Source organism: Rhineura floridana, chromosome 1 (assembly GCF_030035675.1).
Source record: "Rhineura floridana isolate rRhiFlo1 chromosome 1, rRhiFlo1.hap2, whole genome shotgun sequence".
In the NCBI taxonomy this organism is placed as follows: domain Eukaryota; kingdom Metazoa; phylum Chordata; class Lepidosauria; order Squamata; family Rhineuridae; genus Rhineura; species Rhineura floridana.
Genome location: NC_084480.1, coordinates 229,899,555 through 229,925,349, shown reverse-complemented (window position 1 = coordinate 229,925,349; position 25,795 = coordinate 229,899,555). Strand labels below are relative to the sequence as shown.

Genomic DNA, 25,795 nt, shown 5'->3' with positions numbered 1-25,795 from the left:
ACAATTCAGACAAAACACTAAACCATTGTTCACGTTTTATACCTTGGTTCTGTTACCTACCTGATTTATGCAGACCATACTTTCCCATATTTGACACAATGGGAAACTGTGGTTTGTTCTACATTGCAATCAAAAACTTTAAAATGTTCTTCTTTCACATGCAGAGAGAAAGGAAGGGAGGGGGCACCTGAGGCTCACTCTGCCTGGTGACCATAATAAGCCAGAAAAACAAAACCTGTTACAAAGGCTTTGCAAATTGTTTATATACAATCTTATTTGATTCCTTTCAATGGGACTGCACTTTACAGTATTGCATTGTGTGCTTATTGTTTTGTACACAGTTTATGGGCCAAAGAATAAAAACAGACATTTCCTCTTCTGCTACATGCCAAAGTAAAAAATGAACATTCTTCAAAAAGCAAATTTTCCCTGATGTATCTTAAAGTCAAAATGGTACTTTTATCAGATCAAAAACAAAATTTGCCTACAAAGAACACAGAAGGGACAAACATGAGAAAGTTCTTTGAAAAAACTGTGATAAGAACATAAGAACATAAGAAGAGCCTGCTGGCTCTGAAAGCACTAAGATAAACCATGGCTTAGCACAAATGAGCAAACATGCAGACTCCTGGAGAGAAGACTATGGCTACTTACTCCACCGCCAGTCCTGCTGCTGTTGCACTACTGTGAACTAAGTTATGGTTAAGAACATAAGAACATAAGAACATAAGAAGAGCCTGCTGGATCAGGCCAGTGGCCCATCTAGTCCAGCATCCTGTTCTCACAGTGGCCAACCAGGTGCCTTGGGGAAGCCTGCAAGCAGGACCCGAGTGCAAGAACACTCTCCCCTCCTGAGGCTTCCGGCCTGGTTTTCAGAAGCATGCTGCCTCTGACTAGGGTGGCAGAGCACAGCCATCATGGCTAGTAGCCATTGATAGCCCTGTCCTCCATGAATTTGTCTAATCTTCTTTTAAAGCCGTCCAAGCTGGTGGCCGTTACTGCATCTTGTGGGAGCAAATTCCATAGTTTAACTATGCGCTGAGTAAAGAAGTACTTCATTTTGTCTGTCCTGAATCTTCCAACATTCAGCTTCTTTGAATGTCCATGAGTTCTAGTATTATGAGAGAGGGAGAAGAACTTTTCTCTATCCACTTTCTCAATGCCATGCATAATTTTATACACTTCTATCATGTCTCCTCTGACCCGCCTCTTCTCCAAACTAAAAAGCCCCAAATGCTGCAACCTTTCCTCGTAAGGGAGTTGCTCCATCCCCTTGATCATTCTGGTTGCCCTTTTCTGAACCTTTTCCAACTCTATAATATCCTTTATGAGATGAGGCGACCAGAACTGTACACAGTATTCCAAATGCGGCCGCACCATAGATTTATACAACGGCATTATGATATCGGCTGTTTTATTTTCAATACCTTTCCTAATTATCGCTAGCATGGAATTTGCCTTTTTCACAGCTGCCGCACACTGGGTCGACATTTTCATCGTGCTGTCCACTACAACCCCGAGGTCTCTCTCCTGGTCGGTCACCGCCAGTTCAGACCCCATGAGCGTATATGTGAAATTCAGATTTTTTGCTCCAATATGCATAATTTTACACTTGTTTATATTGAATTGCATTTGCCATTTTTCCGCCCATTCACTCAGTTTGGAGAGATCTTTTTGGAGCTCTTCACAATCCCTTTTTGCTTTAACAACCCTGAACAATTTAGTGTCATCAGCAAACTTGGCCACTTCACTGCTCACTCCTAATTCTAGGTCATTAATGAACAAGTTGAAAAGTACAGGTCCCAATACCGATCCTTGAGGGACTCCACTTTCTACAGCCCTCCATTGGGAGAACTGTCCGTTTATTCCTACTCTCTGCTTTCTGCTTCTTAACCAATTCCTTATCCACAAGAGGACCTCTCCTCTTATTCCATGACTGCTAAGCTTCCTCAGAAGTCTTTGGTGAGGTACCTTGTCAAACGCTTTTTGAAAGTCTAAGTACACTATGTCCACTGGATCACCTCTATCTATATGCTTGTTGACACTCTCAAAGAATTCTAATAGGTTACTGAGACAGGACTTTCCTTTGCAGAAGCCATGCTGGCTCTGCTTCAGCAAGGCTTGTTCTTCTATGTGCTTAGTTAATCTAGCTTTAATCATACTTTCTACCAGTTTTCCAGGGACAGAAGTTAAGCTAACTGGCCTGTAATTTCCGGGATCCCCTCTGGATCCCTTTTTGAAGATTGGCGTTACATTTGCCACTTTCCAGTCCTCAGGCACGGAGGAGGACCCGAGGGACAAGTTACATATTTTAGTTAGCAGATCAGCAATTTCACATTTGAGTTCTTTGAGAACTCTCGGGTGGATGCCATCCAGGCCCGGTGATTTGTCAGTTTTTATATTGTCCATTAGGCCTAGAACTTCCTCTCTCGTTACCACTATTTGTCTCAGTTCCTCAGAATCCCTTCCTGCAAATGTTAGTTCAGGTTCAGGGATCTGCCCTATATCTTCCACTGTGAAGACAGATGCAAAGAATTCATTTAGCTTCTCTGCAATCTCCTTATCGTTCTTTAGGACACCTTTGTCATGCCCTTTGTCCTGAGTTCAAATCTATGATCATTGGTTATTTATTGTTGTTACAAAATGAGTAATGATACTGGATTGGAAGGTTTAGCATCAACTGAACGGTATGTGCTCAATCACTATGTTGAAGTAAGAGCCAAATTATTCAATTACCTTTGCTAATCAAGTAAAAATATGAAAGTGGAATGTCCAATTGCATATTTGAACAGCAGCATATTTGAAGCATTTAATTACTATCTGAAATATTTTTTACTGGACATACAATAATAATTTGTACGTGGAAAGAGGGGGCCAAAAAGAATCATATTCCTACTGTTGATCTGGTTTACCTTGCTATCCCGGTCAACACATTCAGTAAACAATGCAAGTATTTTGTCTATGACACCCATCTTTTTGACAATGTCATGCATTTTAGAATCTAGAAAGGAGAATAAGAAAAAAATTATCATAAATCAAACACTGGGTACATATGCATACACATGTTCTAGCAACATAGCACTGTATTCTGAACATTTTTGTGTATGATAGGGATGGTGCTGGTCAGTAAGTGTGACTCTTACTTACAGTCACTAGACACGCAATTGCAACAAAGTAACATCACACATCAGCTAGGACCAACAATCATTGGGCTCTTCTTCTCTCCCAGACCCCTCCCCCAAGTGGCTATTCCATTTGATCAACAAAAAAGTATGTAAATGTATGAAGAATTCAAAATATGTGTTAACTCCCACTCCCATGGTGATGCCTCATTTGGGCTGAGTGTGTGCGTGCGCACATGTGTGTGTTAGGACTGCATGTAGTTGCCATTAAGAGTGCCACTAGTTGAGGGGGAGGCTCTGCTGCACTGGAGGCCCCAGATTTGCCCCAATGGGCAGAAAGCTAAGATTGGCAGTTGTAGCACTTGGAATGCACCAGAACAGGGTGTTTTAGGGAACAGTGCTGTCCCCTTTAGATCCACTGCAGCTTGGGCCCCACAGTTACATCAGCCTAGAGCTGATATAGTATAAAAAATTCCAAGAAACTGTCCCACAAGTCCTCCGCCCTGGCCAGCATGAACTGGCAGAGTTCTGGATATGGCAGTGAATCAGCCACTCCTCCGTGGTAAAAGTTGCAATTGCTCTCATAGTGCCTGAATTTGTTTTCTTGTTTCCTCTGCATCCTTTTACCTTTACCCGATGTCTATTAGATTATAAGCCTAGAGGCTTTTTAGAAATAAGTAATATCAATTAATGGGGTGCCACAGGTGCATACCAAGGAAAATTGTCAGAATGAATTGTTCATGAAAGAATTGGTCAAGGTCACAGGATCAACCCAAGAAGAGTGAGATGGATCACCCATCCTAAAACATTATGTATGCCAAGACTACTCCCAAAGAGGAAGGAATTCTGTGACCTACTGGTAAATGTATGTAGCAAAGGTACTTTACCTTGCATAATTACAGCTAACTGCTCAGCTGCTGACTTCCTCAACACTAGATCAATCGTGTCCGAGATAAAGATGTCATACAGCTTCTCAACTGTCTCAGCCTAAAAATAAAGTAATACATACAATTATCTATCGGGGAAAATATTTGTCAGTGTCATTCTCCTCGGGGGCAGGGACACCTTCATCTCTATCTCCAACACACAGTAAGGCTATATTTTACCCGCAGGGATTGTTTGATCAAACATTGTTTTATTATTAAGTCACTAGAGAGAATTCTTTGGGACACAAGCACAAGATTGAACCAGAATCTTTTACACTAGGGGAGGGGAAGCTGTAGCCTTCCAGTTGTTGCTGAACTCCAGTTCCTATCAACCTTGATGACTGACTGTGCTGGCTGAAGTTTATCCAACAACATTTGGAGGACCCGATGTCTTACAAAGTCTCCAGAGATATGACTGCTGTGATGCCCCTGTAAATGTTGTACAGTAATTATGGTAAGTGTCAGTTTTGTAGGGTAAATGTGGCAAGTAGAGTGAGTGAGAGGGGGGAGTACATGTGTTGGAATGTTGAGGAATGCTGAGTTGCGATTGGCTGAGCGTCTGGGTGATTGAAGGTATAAATGTGAGAATGACAGTTGGTTGGGGGTTGTTGGTTCTGGGTTTTGGAGGAGTGGATTTGTGTTTAGGCGGGTAGTGCAGGTTTTAGGACTAAGATTTATAAAGAGAAAACTATTATGTGTAACCACACGCATGTTGACTGAACTTAAAGTAATCTTGTTTACTCCTTGTGTTATTAAATAAATAGTTTTGGTTTAACAACACGCCTGATCCTTGGCTGGGATATTACAGACCAGAAGGGTGGGCAGAACAAATATCAAAGCTGGGAACAGTATCAATGGTGGCAGCGGTGAAGGGATAGTGTAACAGCAGCAGGTATCCAAAGCAACTCAGGGCTGTAATCTTTAAAGGCAGAAAGATATGGGGGGTTGTGGCCTGTAAGTGCACCAGACACTACGTAGCAATCTGTGGAGGAGACTAAGGCACAGTCTCAGTGCAATATTGCGTTAAAGAGTGTCAGGTGGTGGCGCCTAGTAGTGGGATCGTGAGAGACCTGTGTTGGGGCCAGTGTGACAGATCCATTACAAGACCAGACCCAGAGTAGGGGTCTGACAATTACCAAGATGCATTTCTCAGCATGAAGAACCAGTCATAGAGGGAGGGAAACCTAATAGGAGTACAGCAGCATGCAAGATTAATGTAAAGAGATTTAGAATACAAAGTAAGTTATCATAAAAACCACACAAAGAAAAAAAATACTAACCAATTTTCACAGAGGAAATGTCTGTGGAAAATAGACAGTGATTGGTAGTCCAACATTTTTCTAACCCAACATAGTAGAAAGTACCAAACTCTGAACAATCATCATTTTAGTGAAAGACTGGGCTTTTACTAGCTGTTACTTACACTCACATTCTTCTGAACTGGCTATTTTCAAACTTCATAGTGTTGAGGTTTTTTGAGACAGATAGCATTAAAAACTAACTTGCCCAAGGTCACCTACCCAAGTCCGTGACTGGGACAGGCCTTTAATGAAGCATACCCTGAACAAGATTAATGTTCTACTGGCTCACATTGTATCTTGAGCATAGACCTTTACTTAAAGGAAACATTTCTCTCATATAAATACCTTGAATCATTTATTATTGAGAAAATCTTAAAAGTATCGCCTGACTCAATATTGACACAGAATATTTTTAACAGCATCTTCAATACAGTAGGCCCCTTGCATGGAGGAAATATATCTCCAACCCAATGCTATCAATCCGTTAAAAGACTCCTTTATTTACCTTAAAAACCGACTCTCTTGCTGAATCATCCAGCTTGAGTTCAATAGGCTTTTCCACAATAAGCAAATTAGGAACACCGGAAAGGATACTGCCATGCAGTAGCGGGCGCCTCAGGTTTGCCTCTTCTTCAATCGTAAGATGAAACATCAAGTGTTTGAGAGCCATGGAACGGACTCTGAGGAAATAAAGGGTATGTTTATAATTTTTCCTAGAAACTCCTACCTGCACTTTCATTTTAGTTTGTGCATACACACTGCCTTGAAGTTTAAAAATATACAGTCCCAGACCTTTCCAGATAGGATACAATATTTTCATTACACCTGCTTTAAAAGCTTTGTCTATCTTAATTTCCCAACATCTTATGCTATCAGTTGAGAAAGATGGCTTCTTCAGAACTAAATACTACACAATATTTGATTGAAGTAGAGACTGAATATATAAATCTCACCTGAAAAGAACCGACTCTTCAGAATGATACTCTTCCTTAGTTTTCTGAAAAACCTAGAAGACCAGACTGACCAGCTATCTTTCGAAGCTGATAGAAGAATTACAATAAAAACCATTTTACTGCTTTCAGAGATGGTTTTATTATTTTTCCTACTGTACCTTCCTAATTTCTATGCAGTCTTTCAGACCTCAAGAAATATCTCTTTACCTACTCCTTCATCCCAGACTTCACCTCAGGTGTGGAGAACCCTTTGGCCCTCCAGATGTTGCTGAACTACAACTCCCACCAGCTCCTGCAATCATGCCCAACGGCCAAAGATGATTGGAGTTGTAGTTCAGCAATATCTGGAGGACCAAAAGTTCCCCACACCAGCTCTACTTCTATGCCAACTTAACAAAGTCCTTATTTGTTTGCCCGTACACTCATCCAAACAAATGTCTTTCGCATATCCTCTAGGGATATGCCTAGTTTCTTTAACCTCAAGCAGCTTGTCAATGCTACTTCATTCTCAGAAAGTTTACCAAGAGGGAGTGTTGTCCGTTACACTCTATGCCCTCTACTTTTCTTTAAAACAAGCAAAATTAAAGTTCATAGAAAAACCGTATAGAAAAATTGTTATGCTGGTACCACCTGCATTTGAAAGGAAAAAAAATAGTTACTCTTAATAACTGTCTGCAACAAGCAGGCTGACAGAGAAAATATTAGCCCTTCTCATACATAAACATTAGCACAGGTTTACTCACAGTGGTTTTTTTGAGAAAAGAAGACGCAAGGCAGCCCTAAGCCTAGTAGTTCTTGGGAGAATCCCTTCTTTTTCAGCATTTGTTTCACTCAATGCAAGGATGCAGTTACCTAGAGCTTCTTCTGTGTCTGCATAACCCTAAATGTATATTTCAAAGTTCAAACAGGCCATTTAATAGAATTACTTATTAGTCATGCATTGAAATCATTTTCTTGGCAATAGTACTTGCGTAACTGGCAATTTCAAGTTTGCAGACTAAATCCAATTGATGGGCAATTGCCCTACACACATGCCATCACTACTGTGAATGACTGCTGCACCATATTTGTGGGAGGTTCCCATTTCAGAAGACAGAAAAGGTTATATTTTTAAAAAACCTTCTGTACGTTTTTCATACCACTTTCACAGCCACTGCTCCCTTGACTGGCTGCTGATTCAAAGGGAAGCATGGAAGGGTCAGAGGTTCCATTTCCCCCAGCAATTCTGTCCTACCACATGTGCTGCCAGTGTCACTACACGCCAACACCGTGTGATAACCCCAATTCACCATTCATGAATAGGTGGACACACACACCAGCATATTACTGAAATATCCCCCCCATGTTTTAGCTCAGCATTATTATTCTCATGGCCATAAAACTGCTGGGAATCTCATGAGAGGGTGAACTAGCAAGAAACTTCAGGATATACAAGAAAATCCATGATTTGTCCCCCGATGATGAATGATGAACACAAGGATTTAAAATGGTTAGGAAAAATAAGATTCTGAAGGGCTGTTCAGAAAAATGCCCGGTAATCCATTTGAAATTAAGCTTTCCTATTTTAAAAAGAATCCCAACACTATGTTGTTCTCCAGAAGTTAACCAACAAATAAGTATATTGATTACTCCTCTATTCCTTAATTTGCCTGATTGTCATGTTTATATCTATCTATCTTTCACTATTGCGTAATGTCAGTGCTGCTCCTATTGGCAAAGCAATTAGTCTTAGTTCAAGACAGAAAGTGTTTCAAGAAGCTGAGATTACCTGAAGAATTGGAACAACAGGATAGAGGGCCTCAATAAACTTGTTCCAGGTCGCTGCTGCCATCATCAATCGGCCCTGAAGAAGATACATCAGCATAAAAGTGGCAGCTGAGCATACCTGTTTTAACAAGAGACGGTAATATAGTTTAATAAAGAGTGGCCAAATCAATTTGTTGGTGTCAGAAAGAGAAATTAGGCTGTGCCTTGGGAGTTTTAACACCAAATAACTTTTGTGAAGCTGTTTTTAAAAAAAAAAAAAAAAAATCCAATGACGGAGGTGAAATATATCATGAGCTTACTGTTATCAAATAGTATTCAAGTAGATTGCAGGACTCACCTGCAAAAATTGCCAGAAGTATAGCATCGACTAAGAAATGGCAAAAAACAACTTCCCTGCCCTAAGGTTTAGGATATGTTTTATAGCCGGTTGTTGGTTTGGCTTACTTCCCACAGAGCAGGCTGACTGAGCTGCGGGGTAAGTCCCAACACAATAGCTGAGTTTCATTCTATCTTTTCAGTACATATCAAAAAACCTGGCACATAATTTTATAAGAAATCTCAGATCTGAAGTTTCTGGCATTCAAAATGAAAAACAAGATTGATAAGGTTTGGGAACCATTTGCTGAAGGCTCAAAAACCAAAGCAGTATGTGGACGGTCGACAGTGACAGCATCTCTCCACAACTCAGAGACATACTTGCATGACTTGGGACCCAGCAACATGAAAAAATGATATTATCTCACAGCAGCCTACCTGTGTGCCTAGGCCACCTGCATCAAGCCCAGAAATTGTATGCCAGTGTCTTGTCCACATTCTTAGCCTGTGAATAACTAGAACTGATCTATGACCAGATTGTGCTCTGAACACCTTCACAGAGCTTGGAATGTTGGTCACTTACCATGAAGGCGCTTTTTCTGGCCAACTCACCCACATAGCCCCACACTGGGTTATCAACCTCCAGCAGCCCAGGCAGGAAATCTCTTTTGTTAGTTTGAATGCTCCTCCTCCTTTCCCTCTCAGCATCTCCCCTGCTTCCGTATCCGTTCTGGCCAAGCCCTAATACTGTATGTACGCATGGAGTTAAACCTTAGAAACAACATAGAAACTGGGCCATGCCCACAAAAAACACACTAACACCTAAACCCAGTGATAAGAACTTATGTGTTGCAGCATTGAGTGGATGACTGCAGGGTATGGCATGGCTATGTGGGTTTCGTCTGCCAGAAAAAGACCCTTCATGGCAATTGACCAATGTTCCATTTTCCTGGCACACTCACCCACATAGCCCCACACTGGGACATATCAGAGCCTATGTCTATTTTGGGTGGGAATTTGCAGCTCCGCTTACTGTGAAGTTAGCACTGACAGGAGGACACACCATTCAAAGGCTGCTTCAGCAGAAACATAAGTGTCCACCTTTAGAGCGTCTAGTGAATGTAGATGGCACTGCCAAGTGGTTGTTCTGTAGATTTCTGCAATGCTGACAACAGCGGCTGAAGCTGCAGAAGTAGCTGCTGCCCTGGTGGAAAGAACTGTAATTGACTAGGAGCCCTAAGCTGTTGAGATTCATAAGTCAATGCAATACAGGCTATGATCAATTTGGCAATGGCTGCAGATTGGACTCCCCCCCCCCTTTATATAGTGAGAAGAGAAGGAGAAATGCTGAAGTTGAATTTAAAAAGCTGAGGGGAAAAAAGAGTAGAAGATATAACAAGCAACAAGCGGCAGAGAAGGAACAAACATGTCTTCATTGGCTGACAGGAAATCTAAATGAAACAGAGGAGATGCTGAGAGGGAAAGGAGGAGGAGGAGCATTCAAATTAAGAAAAGAGATTTCCTGCCTGGGCTGCTAGATGTTGATAACCCAGTGTGGGGCTATGTGGGTGAGTCTGCCAGGAAAATGTATCAACTGTAGCATCAGGGCAGAATATTTCCTCAATAAAACATAGCGCTACTACACATAGCTGCATGTTATTTTTGGCATACAAGAGCTCAACTTTAAACAAAAGCTGCCAAGAGAATGTCTCCAAATGATCAAAAACCATTGATATATATTAGCTTCATTGAGGGTTTCAGGGATTGTTAACAACAGAGCACTTGAGACAAAAAAAGCAAAGAATGGCTGCATGGTCAGCCCCATTTTCAGAATCCCAGTCCTTGAAGGGGGAGAGGCTTTTCCTCTGATGAGGTCATGGTCCACACAAACATTAATTGCATTTTTTAAAATCAAAGTCCCTTTCCATATTGTCCTTCTTTCTTATGACTCTGGCCCCAACCTCACTATACATTTGAAGCAGTATCATACCACTTTAAACAGTTATGGCTTCCCCCCAAAGTATCCTGGGAACTGCAGTTTGTTAAGGGTGCTGAGAGTTGATAGGAGACTTCTATTCCCCTCATAGATCTACAATTCCCAGAGTTGTGTATCAATCAATCCCTCTTCCCAGGGAACTCTGAAAACTGTAGCTCTGTGAGGGGAATAGGGATCTCCTAACAACTCTCACCACTCTTCCCAGGATTCTTTCAGGGGAAGCTATGATGGTTTAAAACAGTATGACACTGCTTTAAATGTACAGTGCAGATGGAGCCTCTGTTGAAACATTCTAAAGCAAGCCATAAGCTGCAGTCTTAAGCATGTGAAGTAAATAGCACTGATGACTAAGTAAGTCTGTTCAGGATGCAGGTCCACAGAGACTTAGCCTGGTAAAAGAGTGTGCTAACCTTTTGGGGACAGAAGGTAAGAAGTCCTTTGATGTATGTACCTTTCAACCTACACATTAACTCAGAGATTATATAATATACAAAATGTAATACCTCATGTTGGGAGTCTTGAAGGCCAAAACTACATATTTCATATAGAACTTTGGGATGAAGCAGGAAATGTACTCCACAGCTGACCGAAGAAACAAGTTTAGTGACATTATGAATGCCTAAACTTTCCTAGAAAGAATACATAACACAGTTAAATCTTGACAAGCTTTGCAGAAATAGTCAAGCTATTTCCAACAAGGTAATAATGACATCATTAACAGGCATAATTCATGCCAAGCAAGCTTAACTTCCTACAGTAAAATGGTGCTTTTTTATCCCAATGCAACTAAGGCAGCTTTTGAAAGACTAGATTTCTAAATGGAATAGAATGTATCTTTTAAAAAGAAAAAAACCTTTCTTTGGTTTAGAAGAAATTGCAAGCCATTTTAAATGCTAACCTTAACAGTTTCAAGGCAGTAGCGATAGGCTTCGGCTCGTATATTCAACAGAGGATGGGACAACAGATGGAGAAGCACCTTCTGACTCTCAGCCTGCAGCAATGGGCTAGCTTGGGCAGATTTCCAGCTACAAGTAGAAATAATTCAATACAAAGAGAAAGTAATTGTTCTGAGACATGAGAAGCCAATTCTTGAAGCCTTGGGATGCATATTCTCCTTAGCCAAGGCACTCAGGAGTTTACAACTAATTTAGTTATTTTTGTACTTGGTTAATTGTCAAGCTGTGATTTGCAAAGGTGCAATTCCGAGCCAATTTACCATAAAGAAAGACTTACTGTCTTAGGTCACATCCACACTATACACTGAAAGCACTTTTATGACATTTTAATAGTCTGGGCTTCCCCCAAAGAATCTGGGAACTGTCGTTTGTTGAGGGTGCTGTGTCTCTGTGAGGCATCTGCTAACAACTCTCAGCCTTGCCTACATTTTCTAGATTCTTTGGGGGAAGCCATGGATATTAAAGTGAATATTAAGAGTGCTTTAAATGTATGGTGTGGATATAACCTTATTTCTGAAGAAACATGTGCTATCATGCCCTTTCCTTTGCTGTACCACCCAATGTCAACATGGGGATGTATTTATACCAGCAGTGACCTGCATGGTGAGGTGGAGCCATGGAGCCACCCTCCTGACACCACTGTTGCCACAACTTATCTGAACAGGACAGGGCAGAACAACAATGTATAAAAAATTCTGTTGCTCCCACTGGCATGCCTGTGCAGTCACATCCTCACCACCAGCCTGCCCCATCCCCATCTAGGTAAGCTGCAGTGGCACTGGTGTCAGAAACAGAGCTCCGCAGCTTTGTCCCACCATACGGCTGTGACTAATTTATACAATGTAAAGTCCTATAAGCAAAGTTCTGTAGGTGACCTGGAGGGTTTACAAGATCCTTGGGTAGGAGCCTGCTTCTTTGTGTGCGCTGCTCTGTAAATAATCATGTATATCTATGGTACTATATAAACAAGGCTGCAATCCAATGGACCCTTATGTGGGAGTACAGGATTGCAATCTTACTCCCAGGTAAGAGTGTACAGGACAGTGCTGTAAGTCAGTCACTCAACAGCATTTATTACTGATGAATTTAAGATGAACAAACAACACAACAACTTAACCCATATTATAAAAAAAATAGTCCCATACTCCAGCATTGTGACATGGGGCTTTCTTGCACGTTGAGATGTCACACACTTACATGTCTGAACAAATGTTGATGAACTCCTGAAGTAGAGTAAAGTGTTGGTGATAGGGAAGACTTTTTAGGGCCTGTTCTGCCAACTCCAGTAAATCAAGAATATTCTTTTCCCCCTACAAAAGAGCACACATTAAGAAGATCCACTTAAGAGTCAATCAACCAAACATGAACTTTCAAACAAGTAGTTATTTGCTAATTGCAAATGATACAACCAGGAATAGTAGCTTGCAAAAATGGCATGAACCAGAACCAGCCCACAGCCGACTCATTAATACTGCCATTCAATGTACCTAAACACATAGCAGGTGGGATGCTTGGCAAAAGTGAGCGAGGGCAGAACATGCATAGGCCTGCCCACATTGCAGCATGACTTTACCACGTTGCACAATCCGAGAGGGCTGTACTGCCACAATACCATAGGGCAAAGGATGGTCGTCTCAAAATACCTTCAGTAACTCCCATGAAACTCATCCTAGGGCAGTGTATGTAGGACTCTACGTAGATCAGATCTACAGTATGTCAGCACACATAACACAGCTTCTAAGTTTGCTCATGCATAGCAAAGTGATTTTTTGCATGCAGATGGAAAGGTTGAGACAAGGAAGTGCTTTGGAGTGATGACAACAGGGAAATAGCATAATTTGTAGTTCACCACAAACTGATTTGCCCATTATTTTCAAGTATGCTTATTACATCTTAGAAGCTAACTTCACTGTGAACATGGCTACCTCTTGAGATGTAACTAGGATGCATGAGATTTAAACAACTTTACTTAGAAGAAACCCTTGCATCAGTCAGGCCAAGCTGCTCTCTCACATGCGTGTGCGCACACACACACACACACACACACACACACAACCCAAGGATGAGAAAAACTCAGAACAACAGAACACAGCTGTTCACACCCTTGCCCTTATACTATGTTTGTAGTGAAGAAAATCTTCAACATAGGCTCTCCTCTCATCACCTTTTTTCAAACATGAAGTGTACATATACACACTATGAAGTTTACACTGCCCAATCACAGAGCTTCTTAAGGAGAGTCACTGTTACTGGTCCTCCACGGCTTGGATGCACAGCTCATATCCACCAGGAGTTCGGGGTTCAGTATTGTGGGCCCAATTTTATGGAACTCCCTTCCAGTTGAGGTCATACAGGCTTCCTCCCTGTTGAACTTCAAGTGCCTACTGAATACTTTTTTTTTATTCCAGCAGGCATTGTAACTGAATTCTGATTTTATCATTTTAAAATCAGATTATTTAGATGGGGAGGTGTACTGAGTTACTTGCATAGCGCTTAGAGACAATAGCACTTAAGTGTTATATAAATTTTTGCAATAAAATAAATAAAATTATTATTACTATTACTACTACTATTTCTACTTCATTTATGGATAGCTTCCTAGGAGGCATCCCAAAACAATTTACAATACAAAAAAAAAATACACAAAAGAATTGCACATATATAAAAAAGCTAGAATTTTTGCATATATATATATAAATAATATACAAATACATCTCAATTCAAATCCAACAAAGAGAGCAAATGGGATGAAAGTTTCCACTTAGAACACTGAATTCAATGTTTCCTACCTCCTTGCGGACTTCCAGAATAAAGTTACAGGTGCACTCAACAGAATAGGCAGCCTCTGCAGCTTGTTTATAAATACTGTAGTTTTCTGAATTCATTTGTTCCAAATAAGCTATTACAGAATCATGAATACTTGGATATTCCAAGGAGAAAGGCATGTCCACGGAAAGATCAAATAAAGAAGCCTGTAAACTCTCTGGTAAAACACTACTGGCCTTAAGAAAGGAAAGACAGGAAACATTTGAAAATAAGTCTATATATTAGGTATTCTTTCAATTTTCAATCATGTCAATCATTTATAACACACACAATCCCCTCACAAATATGAAATAATTTGCTAAACTGAAGCTTTTGTTCAAAGCAATGGAAATGCTGATGAGGTTGTCTGTAGAATCTGAGAGAAGTAATGATTCAGAAGACACAAGTGATCAGCAGGCTGAGACACTCCCGCAATAGGTTTCTGTTGTCATCACCAAGTTAGATAATTCAGAATGTTGGGAGTAAAAAGTACACTGCACAAGGAACTACCCTAATGCAGTTCAGAAACTACACAAAATGTGTCAACCCACCTTCTTATGGGGATAGGTCATTAATTGTTGTAAACTGTTCAGACAGCTTCGGCTATAGGGCGGTATACAAATGCAATAAATAAATAAATAAAAATAGATATACAACATGCCACTATCAGTGAACTTCTGAGCAGAATTTGACACTGTTATTACTTTTCAGATCCTGGGTTTAGCATGCATTATTCCACCTCCTTGATCACTTCCCTCCAGTTCATTAATCTGAGGATCTCAGATTCTATCCATCCTAGAGGTGCTTAAGGAGTGGGATCTTTTAAATGAAGATACCCTAAGCTTCCCCTCCAAAAAGAGAGAGAGAGAAAGACAGAGACAACACTCACAATAGTACAGTATTAGAAGTATTCAGAATATAAGAAACATTTTCTTCAGAAAATCTTTTCTGGGCTAGGTAATTGTAGATCTGCTACTGTCTCTGATCAAGTCCTTTGCTTGATAATATCAGTCTATTATTATATGGAATAGATGATAAAGTTATTTTTATTGAAGGGATTTTTTTATACATTTGCACTCTTGCTTGTTCCCTTTCATACAGAAGCCCTGGTGTACATCTCATATCATGGGTACTCAATGTGGTGCCCTCCAATGTTGCTGACTGCTATTACTATCAGCCCCAGTCAGCATGGCCAATGGGCAGAGATGATGGGAGTTGTAGTCCAGAACATCTGGTGGGCACAACAGCAGCTATACATTTTAGAAACAAAAAGTGATGACTATGACAACTAAAGCCTCTGCGCTAGCAAAAACACGTTTAGGTGGGACATACAGCACGAATTCACAGCAGATGAATTCACAAAATGTCCAGCCTGCATCTCTTCTGTGCTTTTTCAGTTACACCAAAACAGATTAGCTAAGCATTTACTGCTTTTTACCATTATCAAACTGTAACAAAATTTCAAGAGAAGATTGCCCCCCTCCCCACCTGTACAGGCACAATAGCATGGGTATAAACACAACTAAGGTCTGATTCACATAATATTTCAACAACATATTGCATGAAACCGTCCTAAACCACATCTGCATTAACTGGGATGCAGATTGAGCTGTAGAGTTCTTTTCTTTAACCACCAGATGGCAGACAGCACACTCCATTTCTATATACATTCAGAATGCTCCAACACCGCACACTTTAAGACACAGCATGATGTTAACAGTTTACCCCAACTTTGTGCATATATAATCTGCATAAACAGTATAATCTTGGCAGATTTACTTTTGACAGTTTTTTAACTTAATCACTGTGAAAAGGAGTTATTTCCCAAACTGAACACTTCAGAGTCATCTACCTGTACCGAAAATCATCAAACCACCTGCTGAACCTATGCTAGAGATGTGAAGGCCCAGGAAAAAAAACTGGAAAGGGGGGGATTGTTATTGTTTCTCCAAATTTTTCCAGAATTTTATTTCTGGGGGGAAACGTGGGGGGAAGAACAGAAAAATGAGGAGGGTTTCTGGGTTTTTTCTGGGCCTCCACATCTCTAAGTTATCCCCCCCCAAAAAAAATACAGAATAATAGTATAAGCTAAATGTTGACCTAAATGCTTTAGGGAACTTGGGAGAACATGCAAATAATGGACTATCACTTATGAAATTTTGCCAACTGATGTGATCAAGCTTAAAACACCAGCTTTCAGGGATGCATTTTAACCTGAAGTAACACTTCCTTTTAAAATTAATCCTATCTACAAGGATTAGCACATTGTCCATTCTTTTTTCATGCACACACTCATTATAATACATGTATATACCAACTGTACCAGGATGCAGACTTGTTATCAGAGAATAAAGTAAGTATGGACCATTGGTCTCACCTGAAGGTGATTTTCATAGGAGGACTGCCATCAAGCAGGTTATAGCTCCACCTATCGTCCGAAGGCAAGAATGTTTTGAAGTCAAGACTAGGGGAGTCAGGCCCTCCCACTCTCCAGTTCATTTGCAGCGAGTCCAAAGAGAGAAATCTAAAAATGCAGGAAAAAAGGCCAACAGGCCTACCAGCAAAGACATAACACAATAGCAATAATCCTAATAGTATGACTCTAACGTAGCGATATAACAGTAATAGCAGTCTTGACTTCACTAGTAAATCTAAATATAATAGCGTAACAGGAATATATGAAAAAACCCAAAAAAATATCTAGGCATCCTCCAACTGGGAGGGTCATGATGGCAGTCCTCCTATGAAAATCACCCTTCAGGTGAGACCAATGGTCCATTTTCCATAGGAGGACTGCCATCAAGCGGGATGTACCAAAGCAGCCCATAACAGGGAGGGACCACCCACATCCTAATCATCATTAAGAACCTGTTGCAACACTCGTCTGCCAAAAGAGGCATCGGCAGAGGCATAATGATCTATTTTGTAATGCCTTATAAACGAGTGTGGGGTAGACCAAACAGCAGCTCTGCAAATATCAGCAATAGGAGCGTTGGTAGCAAAAGCAGCCGTAGTGGCCGCTGACCTAGTGGAATGAGCTGTTATGCTAGCTGGAACTGGAAGCTTAAGGGACTCATAAGCTAAGGAAATACATGCGTGCAACCAGCGGGATAAGGTGGAATTAGCTACTTTATGCCCCATAGAACGTGGATGAAAGGATACAAATAAAGACTCGGATCGTTGTATATCCTGGGTCCTAGACAGGTAGGTCTTGAGAACCCTCCGAACATCCAACGAATGCCAAGCCTTCTCGAGAGGATGGGTAAGATTCGGACAAAAGGAAGGAAGAACAATGTCCTGGTTGCAATGGAAAACTGAATCAACCTTGGGACAGAAGGAAGGGTCAGTCTTCAGCACAACAGAGTCCTTGTGGAAGACACAGAGATGGTGGGCAGAAGACAATGTGCCCAGTTCCGAAACTCGTCTCGCAGAGGTGATCGCGATCAGGAACAAGACCTTGAATGACAACAGACGTAAAGGCACAGTCCTAAGAGGTTCGAACGGAGGGCATTGTAAAGCCTGCAGGATCTTCGACAAACTCCATGAGGGAAATGGTGGACTACAGCTGGTGAGCGTAGAGCGGTTCCCCTCAGAAAGCGTTTGATGAACGGGTGCGAGGCAATAGGGGCACCAGTGGAGGACACTGAGAGAATGGACGACAGAGTGGACGCATGTCGACGTAAGGTGTTGGGTCTAAGTCCCATCATAAGGTCCCTATGAAGGTATTGCAGCACCTGTTGTATTGTGGCCTGGGAAGGATCGAGGTACTGGGACTGACACCACCTGGAGAATGTCACATATATGTTGATATATACGAGTGGTAGATGGTCTTCTCGAGGCCAAGATAATGTCAATAACAGCGTCAGACAGGCCAGCCGACCTCAAATGTCCCCATTCAAAAGCCACACTGTTAGGTTGAGCCAATTGGTGTCCTGATGCCATACTGGGCCCTGGGATAGGAGGTCTGGCCTGACTGGGAGTGTCCAAGGGTCCGTCACCGACATTGCAAGGAGATCCGAGAACCACGGTCGACGGGGCCAATATGGTGCTATCAGAACCAGCTGTGCCCTCTCGCGCCGTGCCTTCCTCAAGGTTCTGGCTAAAAGTGGTATTGGAGGGAAGGCGTACAATAGGCCATCTGGCCACGGTAGTGACAGAGCATCCACCGCTTCCGCTGTCATGTCCAGGTATCGTGCGAAGTACCTGGGTAGCTGGCAATTGCGACTGGAGGCAAACAGGTCAACTGAGAAGACACCGAACTGACGCTGGAGAAGATGGAAAATGGTCGGATGAAGTTTCCATTCTCCCAGAAAGACCTGTTGTCTGCTGAGCCAGTCTGCTTGCACATTCCAAATTCCTCTGAGATGTTCTGCTTTCAAGGACTGTAGATGTTGTTCTGCCCAGTCGAAGATGAGGTAAGCTAGGTTCTGCAGAGAACGGGACCTGGTTCCCCCCGTCTGTTTAAATGTGATTTCTCACACGTGTTGTGTGTTCGAATGAGAACATGGTCCAAGGGGAACAGAGACTGAAAATGGAGCAGAGCTAAGTGGACAGCCTTTAGCTCCAGCCAACTGATGCTCTGAGTCTGCTTTACTGTGGTCCAAACCCCCTGAACGAACTGGGAGTTGCAGTGGGCTCCCCAGCCGAGGAGACTGGCATCTGTGGGGATAACAGTCCTGTGGGGTTCTCTGAACGGAGTGCCCTGGGTGAGATGTTGGACCCTCGTCCACCAGCAGAATGAAAGACGCAGTGCGGGGCTCAAGGAAATTGTTCGAAGATTTGACCTGGCAATGTCCTGCTGAAACGGCAACAAAGCCCACTGAAGGTGGCGAGTATGAGCTCGAGCCCATGGCACAATATGGATGGTGGATACCAACATTCCGAGAGCCCTGGCTAGAAGCATGACATCTGCGGTTGCGTGGTGCATCAGAGATCTTGCGATGTCTATGATAGCAGTTATGCGGTCTGGAGACAGGAACACCGTCGCCTGCCAGGTGTCTAACATCTCCCCTAGATGTTGTAGGCGTTGGGTTGGTTGTAGATGGCTTTTGTCAAAATTGACTAGCCAGCTGTAGGTCTGCAAGACATGGAGTGTGAGCTTTAGATGTCGATGAGCCAGCTCCCTCGAACTCGCCCATATTAAAAGATCATCCAAGTAGGGGTAGATGTGCACCCCTTGAAGTCGGAGGTAAGCCACTAGTATGAGTAGCACCTTGGTAAATACTCTCGGGGCAGACGAGAGGCCGAACGGCATCGCTCGATATTGAAAATGCTGGGGGCCGAAGGCAAACCGAAGGAATTTCCTGTGGGCTATGCAAATGGGCACATGGAGATACGCTTCCTTTAGGTCGATAGAAGCCAGGAAGTCTCCTTTGTGAAGGCTTTCTGTAATGGAGTGGAGGGATTCCATTTTGAATCTGCGATACTTTACGAAAAGGTTGATGAACTTGAGGTCCAACACCGCCCTCCATGACAGATCTCATTTGGGCACAGCAAATAGGAGGGAGTACACCCCTTCCGACCTCTCTGTTGTAGGGACTGGCTCTATTGCCGCCATGTCCAAGAGGTGATGTATGGTTGTTTGCATGATGTAGTGCCTGGATGGTGCCCTGGGGCAAGGAGAGGGATGAAATCTGTCTGGAGGGGTTGTCCAAAACTCTAGAGCATAGCCATAACAAAAAAGATCTCTGATCTAGGTGACCTGAGTCAGACGCAGCCAATGGTCTCCAAACAGAAGCAGTCTGCCCCCGACCAGTATCGCGTCAGTACTGTCTGTGCTGGCGAGACCCGCCCCGATATGAAGACGTTGAGGCACCTCTGCGTCCCTGGTACTGAGATCTGCCTGGGAAACGTCTGTTCCAGACTCCCCTGGAGGAACGGAAATCATTGGTTCGGAAATCGCGACCTCGTCCCCCGGGCTGCGCTCCTCGAAAGGGCTGGGTTGTGAGGTATGAGGTGAAACGTCTGAAGGGCCTGCGAACAACGTTCCTGACAGTGGCCAAGACAGGCTTCCGAGCATCCTTGGGGTCAACAAGTACTGCCTTTAGGGCTTCCTCGCCAAAGAGTACTGAGCCCGAATAAGGTGCCCTTGACAAGCTGACCCTGGCTGTAGAGTCCGCTTGCCAGTGACAAAGCCAAAGGGTCCGCCGAGCAACTACCTGAGCTGCCATAGCTCTTGCTCCCAACTGATTAGCGTCCAAGGTGGCATCAGCCACAAACGCCACCATCTTGCGTAATTTCACCAGTGACCTCCTCAGAGAGACAGGATCGGGATTAGGATCATCTAAGAGGTCATCCAACCACATCATCGCTGCCCTGGAAAAGATGGAAGCTGATGCAGAAGCTCGCATGGAGAAAGCGGTGGCCTCATGGTTTTTGCGTAAGGCAAAGTCCAGCCTCCGCTCAGTGGCGTCCTTTAAATGTGAATCTCCTTCCCTCGGCAAAAGGGATCTAGAAACTAGACTGGAGATTGGCTCGTCTATGCCAGGGACGGCCAGTTTGCTAGTAAATTCCGGAGCCAAAGAGTAAAGCTTGTCCGCAAGGGCATTAAAATGGCGTGTTTGTAATGGGTGAGACCATTCGTCCTTGGCCAGCTTAGCAATAGGATCTGGCACAGGAAGGTAGTGCTCCGCTGGTGTGGGGGATTTCAGGACCCTGGCCCCCTTAATTGCGGGAGTGGCAGCTGCAGGTTGTGTACATTGTAGACCAAGGGTGTTCAGTACTCTGCAAGCAAGGGGCTGATAATCGGAGGTATCAAACAGACGATAGGATGTATCTTCCTCTTGTTCCGACTGGTCACTCCGGTCATCACCTTCGGCTTGCATAGCATATGGTGGGTCCTCCCCACAAGAGACGTCATTGACAAACCTGCCCCTGGCAATGTCAAAAGGGTTTGGAGAACATGATGGATCTGCCTCATTGTGAACATAGTGGCCCAGATCATCGGGTTGTCTGCAAACACTCCGCTGAGGCACGGCAGTGACTTGTGCCTGTGTTTGAGAGAAGAACGACAGCATGTCTTGTAGTTGCAATATGAACTCATGAGACAGCTGCAGCCCCGGTGTGGAAGATGGTTGTGCTTGCAAAGGCAAAGAGATGGACGGTTCAGCAGGCTGAGAAGAGGAATGAGCCCTCGGTGGTAATATGGGAGGATAGCTGGCTGCTGGCTGGTCAAGAAACCCTGCAAAGTCCTCCTTGGAGGATGCGGTCGGAGAATTAAACAGATTTGTTAATGGTTCCTGGCCAGCCTCCTCAGAAACCGGTACAGAAATGTAGCGTGCCTGCTTGGTTGTGCTGTGGCTGGATATATGCTTAGTTTTGGCAACCACTTTGATGTGCTTGTGCTTGGTTGCCTTAGATTGTTTAGGCTTGGTTGCCTGAGCTGTCACTGGCTGTTCCGCCATCATATATTCCCAAGGGGTTCGGTATACGGCCACGGATGGGGCAGAATGTACAGACCCAAATAGGTTCAGTACACGGCCACGGATGGGGTAGAATGCACCGGCTCAGATGACGAAGTACACGGCCACGGATGGGGCAGAATGTACAGATTCAGCAGCGTTGGTACACGGCCACGGATGGGGCAGAATGTACAGAATTAACAGCCTTGGTACACGGCCACGGATGGGGCAGAATGTACAGTTCAAACAGCTTTTGTACAGTATCAACAGCCTTAGTACACGGCTACGAATGGGGCAGACAGTACAGTTCAAACAGCCTGGTACACGGCCACGGATAGGGCAGAATGTACAGTTAAAACAGCCTTGATGAGACAGTCACAGATGAGAACATACAGGTTCAAATAGTTGCAGTAGGCAGCATCAGAAGCAGATGAGAATGTACAGGATCAAATAGTTGCAAGAGGCAGCAGCAGTAGCAGATTTAGTAGAGGAACCTGTGTAGGACTATAGGATCCTATCTGCAGCACACACACAAAGGGTAGATCACGCTGTGGGAGCTGACTAGAAGCCTTTGGCTCTGCTATCCACAGCCCTTGTAAGCTAGACCCCCTTTTCAGTACTGAATAGGCTAAACAGAAAGAGCGGGAAAAGAGGGACAAACAAAATGGCGCCCGTGAAAAGAGCGGGAAAAAAATCAATCAAAAATGGTGGAGGGATGAGGAAGGAGCAATGGCGGACACTGAGGAGCACCAGCGAGCTGAAATGGGGCTGACCAGAAAAAGTAAATGCGAGAGAACGGCCTCAAATACGTTCTACAGCCACGGGGCTGAGAGACGCAATCGTGGCTTTAAAAGCCAGGTAGGAGAGACTCTGCCAAGGAGGCAGGACGGCCAGCGAAATCCCCGTAGCCATTGGGGCAGTAGCAGGGAAACTGGGAATAAGCCGCAGACTCCTAGAGACCATCGCGGCGAGATTTTTAAAGCCGCGGAACGAGTCAGGGGAGGCAGAGCAGCCCAACCAATAAGAGCCGCTAAGAGGGAAGGAAGGAGAGCCGCAGCCGCAGGCTCCTGGAGGGGGAGTTTTGAAGGAACCGCCTCGAAGAAAAATGCCGCGGCAGTAACCGGGAAGGCGGCAACCCAACGAACAAAGGGACTGAAGACAAAAGGAGCCGCAGCAGCAGGCTCATGGGGTAGGCGGCAAGCCGTAAAGGCACGAAAAAAGCGGCAGAGCAGAACAGGAAGCTGCAGCCGCAAGCTCCTGGTTTAAGGCTGCGTCCGCCACCTGAGGAAGAGGGAACCGCAGCCGCGGTCTCTCTAAGGCGCCGTTAGGCTAGGTACTGGGGAAAAAACACGGGCAAGGGAGAACCCCCCCAAAGAAATTCCCCAGTAATAATAAAACAAAGTTTTAAACAAGACAGTTTAAGACAAGACAGAGGGAAGGAAACGCACAGGACTACACACACAAACCTCCCACCCTGTCACACAGATACACAAAAACTTATCTAGAAGCTACGCTATCAATAAATTCAAACTTGTACGGACGAAAGGCAAGAATGAACTGGAGAGTGGGAGGGGCCTGACGCCCCTAGTCTTGACTTCAAAACATTCTTGCCTTCGGACGATAGGTGGAGCTATAACCCACTTGATGGCAGTCCTCCTATGGAAAATGAAAGCTCCCCTCTCGCCATGTGAGAAATAAAACTGTATCTCTGCTGATACGCTGTATTTTAAACAGAGTCTTTTTAAGAAAATTGAAGGACCAAATATAGCTGGAAGAGTACTTTTTAAAAATTACGCTAGAAAACATTTTTTTTCCCAAGTAGCCTTTCAAGTAATGGAGAGGTCCACCTTTTCCACAGGGAGAAGCACTTGCAGTAGCCGAACGGTGAAAAGTGAAACACTGACATATGCCATTCTGTGAACCATCACAAGTTCAGGCTGCTCTGACCTTGCATTACTTTTGTGGTAGGAAATGGTTTCACCTAAAGAATCTAGGACTCCAAGCAGCTTTTCCTTCTGCAAATTAAAAAGAATTTCATCAAGTTCAATATTTATGAACAAAAGATGCCAGGAAAATATCTAGTCATTAATGGAGATACTGTTAGAACAAGATAAAAGACATCCAGTGAATTTCTCACACACATTTTTAAGACTCCTATGGTCTTTTTCAACTTGTCCTCATGTCACAAGGTTCCATATAGTTCACTAGGAATTCAGTAAAAAGTTAATTTACCCCCTACCCCCAACTGTTAAAAATAATTGAGACGTCCATTTCATATAGAGATGTGAAGGCCCCGGGAGGGAAAGCTGTGTATCTCCCCCCACAAGGTCTTCTTTTCCATTTTTCTAACAGAAAAACAGAAGTTTTGAAAAAAAAACCAAAAAACCCTTCTATGAAATATTCTTTCTTTTAGAGTAAGCTTTTTTAAATGTTGGGGTGGCTAACTCAGGGGCCACATCACACAAACACCATCCAAGCAATTTCTGGTGGCTCCTGAAGCCTCACAACAATTTGGCTTTTTAAAAAAATTAATAAAATCTTTGCCCAGCAGATGGAAGTATTAAGTCCCACCATTGCCACTAGTGAGAGGGGAGTTCTTTCAATCTCTTTGGCAATCTGGTAAAAAGGGTAGATAGGGAGAAGACCTTCTGATTGCTAGGCTATACCTATCCTTTGACCTCCTGCTGACTCTTCCTTCCTGTTAGACTGATATTCTCAGGATGCTGACCACATCTTCCGGCTTCTTCATTCTCTTGAGAAGGAGAGCAGACATCTTCTCTTTGTTTATCTCTCTCCTCACAGCATGAGGGCAAACACTAGGCTTAGTGTTTGAGTCTCCAACGTAGCTAATTAGCTAGATGTAGAACTCTTTCCTATCAAGTATGTACTTCTAGAATAAAGTAGTTATTTCTTATTTTGAAGCTTAAAGTCTCAGTCTGGCTAATTTCAGGGAAGGTGTAATATTTAGCAAGGATTCAAACACACAAAGCTCATTCAGATACTCTCTAATTTTGCTACTGTTGCAACACTTTCTCTGTCTTGCACTGCACCTTTCTTAGGGAGACAACACCGTTGTTATACGTTTTTGGAGAAGATTATGAAAACAGTAAAAAGTACTCCTTCCCATTTCCTCCCTAAGACCTTCTGACAAGCGGTGAGAAGAAACAGTCCCTTTGTAAAAGTAACAAGAAGCTGTATTTTAGATCTCTGTAAAGTGCTAGAGGAGTAGGAGAGTATTCTACACTGGTGCTGCACTAGGAAATAAAAACACTGAGTGACAGAGAATGTAGATGTGTAGGCTGCTTGTCTCCCCCATTCTGCTGAGTGCATGTGCTGAGCTGCGCTGCCTATAAGACCTTCAGAAGGGTGGTGAACACTCACAATGCAGCCCTTGAGCTGAAAAGGTTAGCCACATCAGATTTAGAGTAAAACAATCTACAGAATTAGAGAAAGTGGTCATTCTAACATATCCAGACACTCTAATCCAAGATGGATTTTTGCACCAAGAGGGTGCTGCCATCTTGGTTATGTTTGGTTTAGTTTCAAAATACAGAGGAAAGTATTCACCTTCTGCTGTCCTTTTTTACTTGACCTGACCCCATCCTTGTGGCCATCCTTTTCACCTCTCATCTCAAAATGATTATGACACATATATCCTGCTACAGACTGGGAGACAAGCCACCAATTGCCCTGCTTTGCTGGAGGAAAAAAAGTCAGAAGATGGGGCAAAAACTGCACGAGACTGTTGTGGGTGCCCGAGAGGAAAAATCTCATCACTTGGGTGGTATCTCAGCTCTGACTAAGACCTACAGAAAGAAGTGGACTGTAACTGGGTAGGTTTTGCTTGTACAAAAAAAGGTATTTATAGTTTGAAATTTGATAAATTTGCCAAATAGAATATAAAATTTAAATAAATGATCCATTTTATGTTATTAAAGCAGTAAAACAAGTTTAGATTTCATAAATATTATATACTTCAGTTTCCCCCAAAATTGTCTTGCATGGCTTCGGCATTTCCAGAAATTTTGTATCTGCCTCCATATAACTTTTTCTGGGGGGGGGGGGACAAAAACAAGACTTGCTACAGCAGGACTCCCTCAGTTATGAAAATCCTTCTTTCTATAAAAGTCCAGCAAAGCCTGATGCTACCTGTTTTCAAAGACAAGTTAAAATGTTTGTTCAAACAGAGCAATTCCTATACAGATTAATGGATGAAATTCTGGTTTAAGAGCATTCTCTTTCACTATTTTGTAT

General features: G+C 43.1%; 1 protein-coding gene across 4 annotated transcripts in view; it reads right to left on the bottom strand.

Annotated features, from left to right (window-relative positions):
* RTTN (rotatin) overlaps positions 1-25,795 on the bottom strand; it is a 202,479-nt gene that overhangs the window by 158,932 nt on the left and 17,752 nt on the right. For 3 of the 4 annotated variants that reach the window (XM_061594628.1, XM_061594647.1, XM_061594655.1), the window contains exons 11-20: positions 23,389-23,556; positions 14,126-14,338; positions 12,534-12,646; positions 11,279-11,405; positions 10,884-11,009; positions 8,071-8,187; positions 7,046-7,182; positions 5,855-6,029; positions 4,010-4,109; positions 2,913-3,001 (exon numbers count right to left, since the gene is read on the bottom strand). In XM_061594628.1, coding sequence (XP_061450612.1) covers positions 2,913-3,001; positions 4,010-4,109; positions 5,855-6,029; positions 7,046-7,182; positions 8,071-8,187; positions 10,884-11,009; positions 11,279-11,405; positions 12,534-12,646; positions 14,126-14,338; positions 23,389-23,556 — 1,365 coding nt within the window. The remainder of the gene's footprint in view (positions 1-2,912; positions 3,002-4,009; positions 4,110-5,854; positions 6,030-7,045; positions 7,183-8,070; positions 8,188-10,883; positions 11,010-11,278; positions 11,406-12,533; positions 12,647-14,125; positions 14,339-23,388; positions 23,557-25,795) is intronic. The other variant, XM_061594639.1, reaches the window with a different exon arrangement.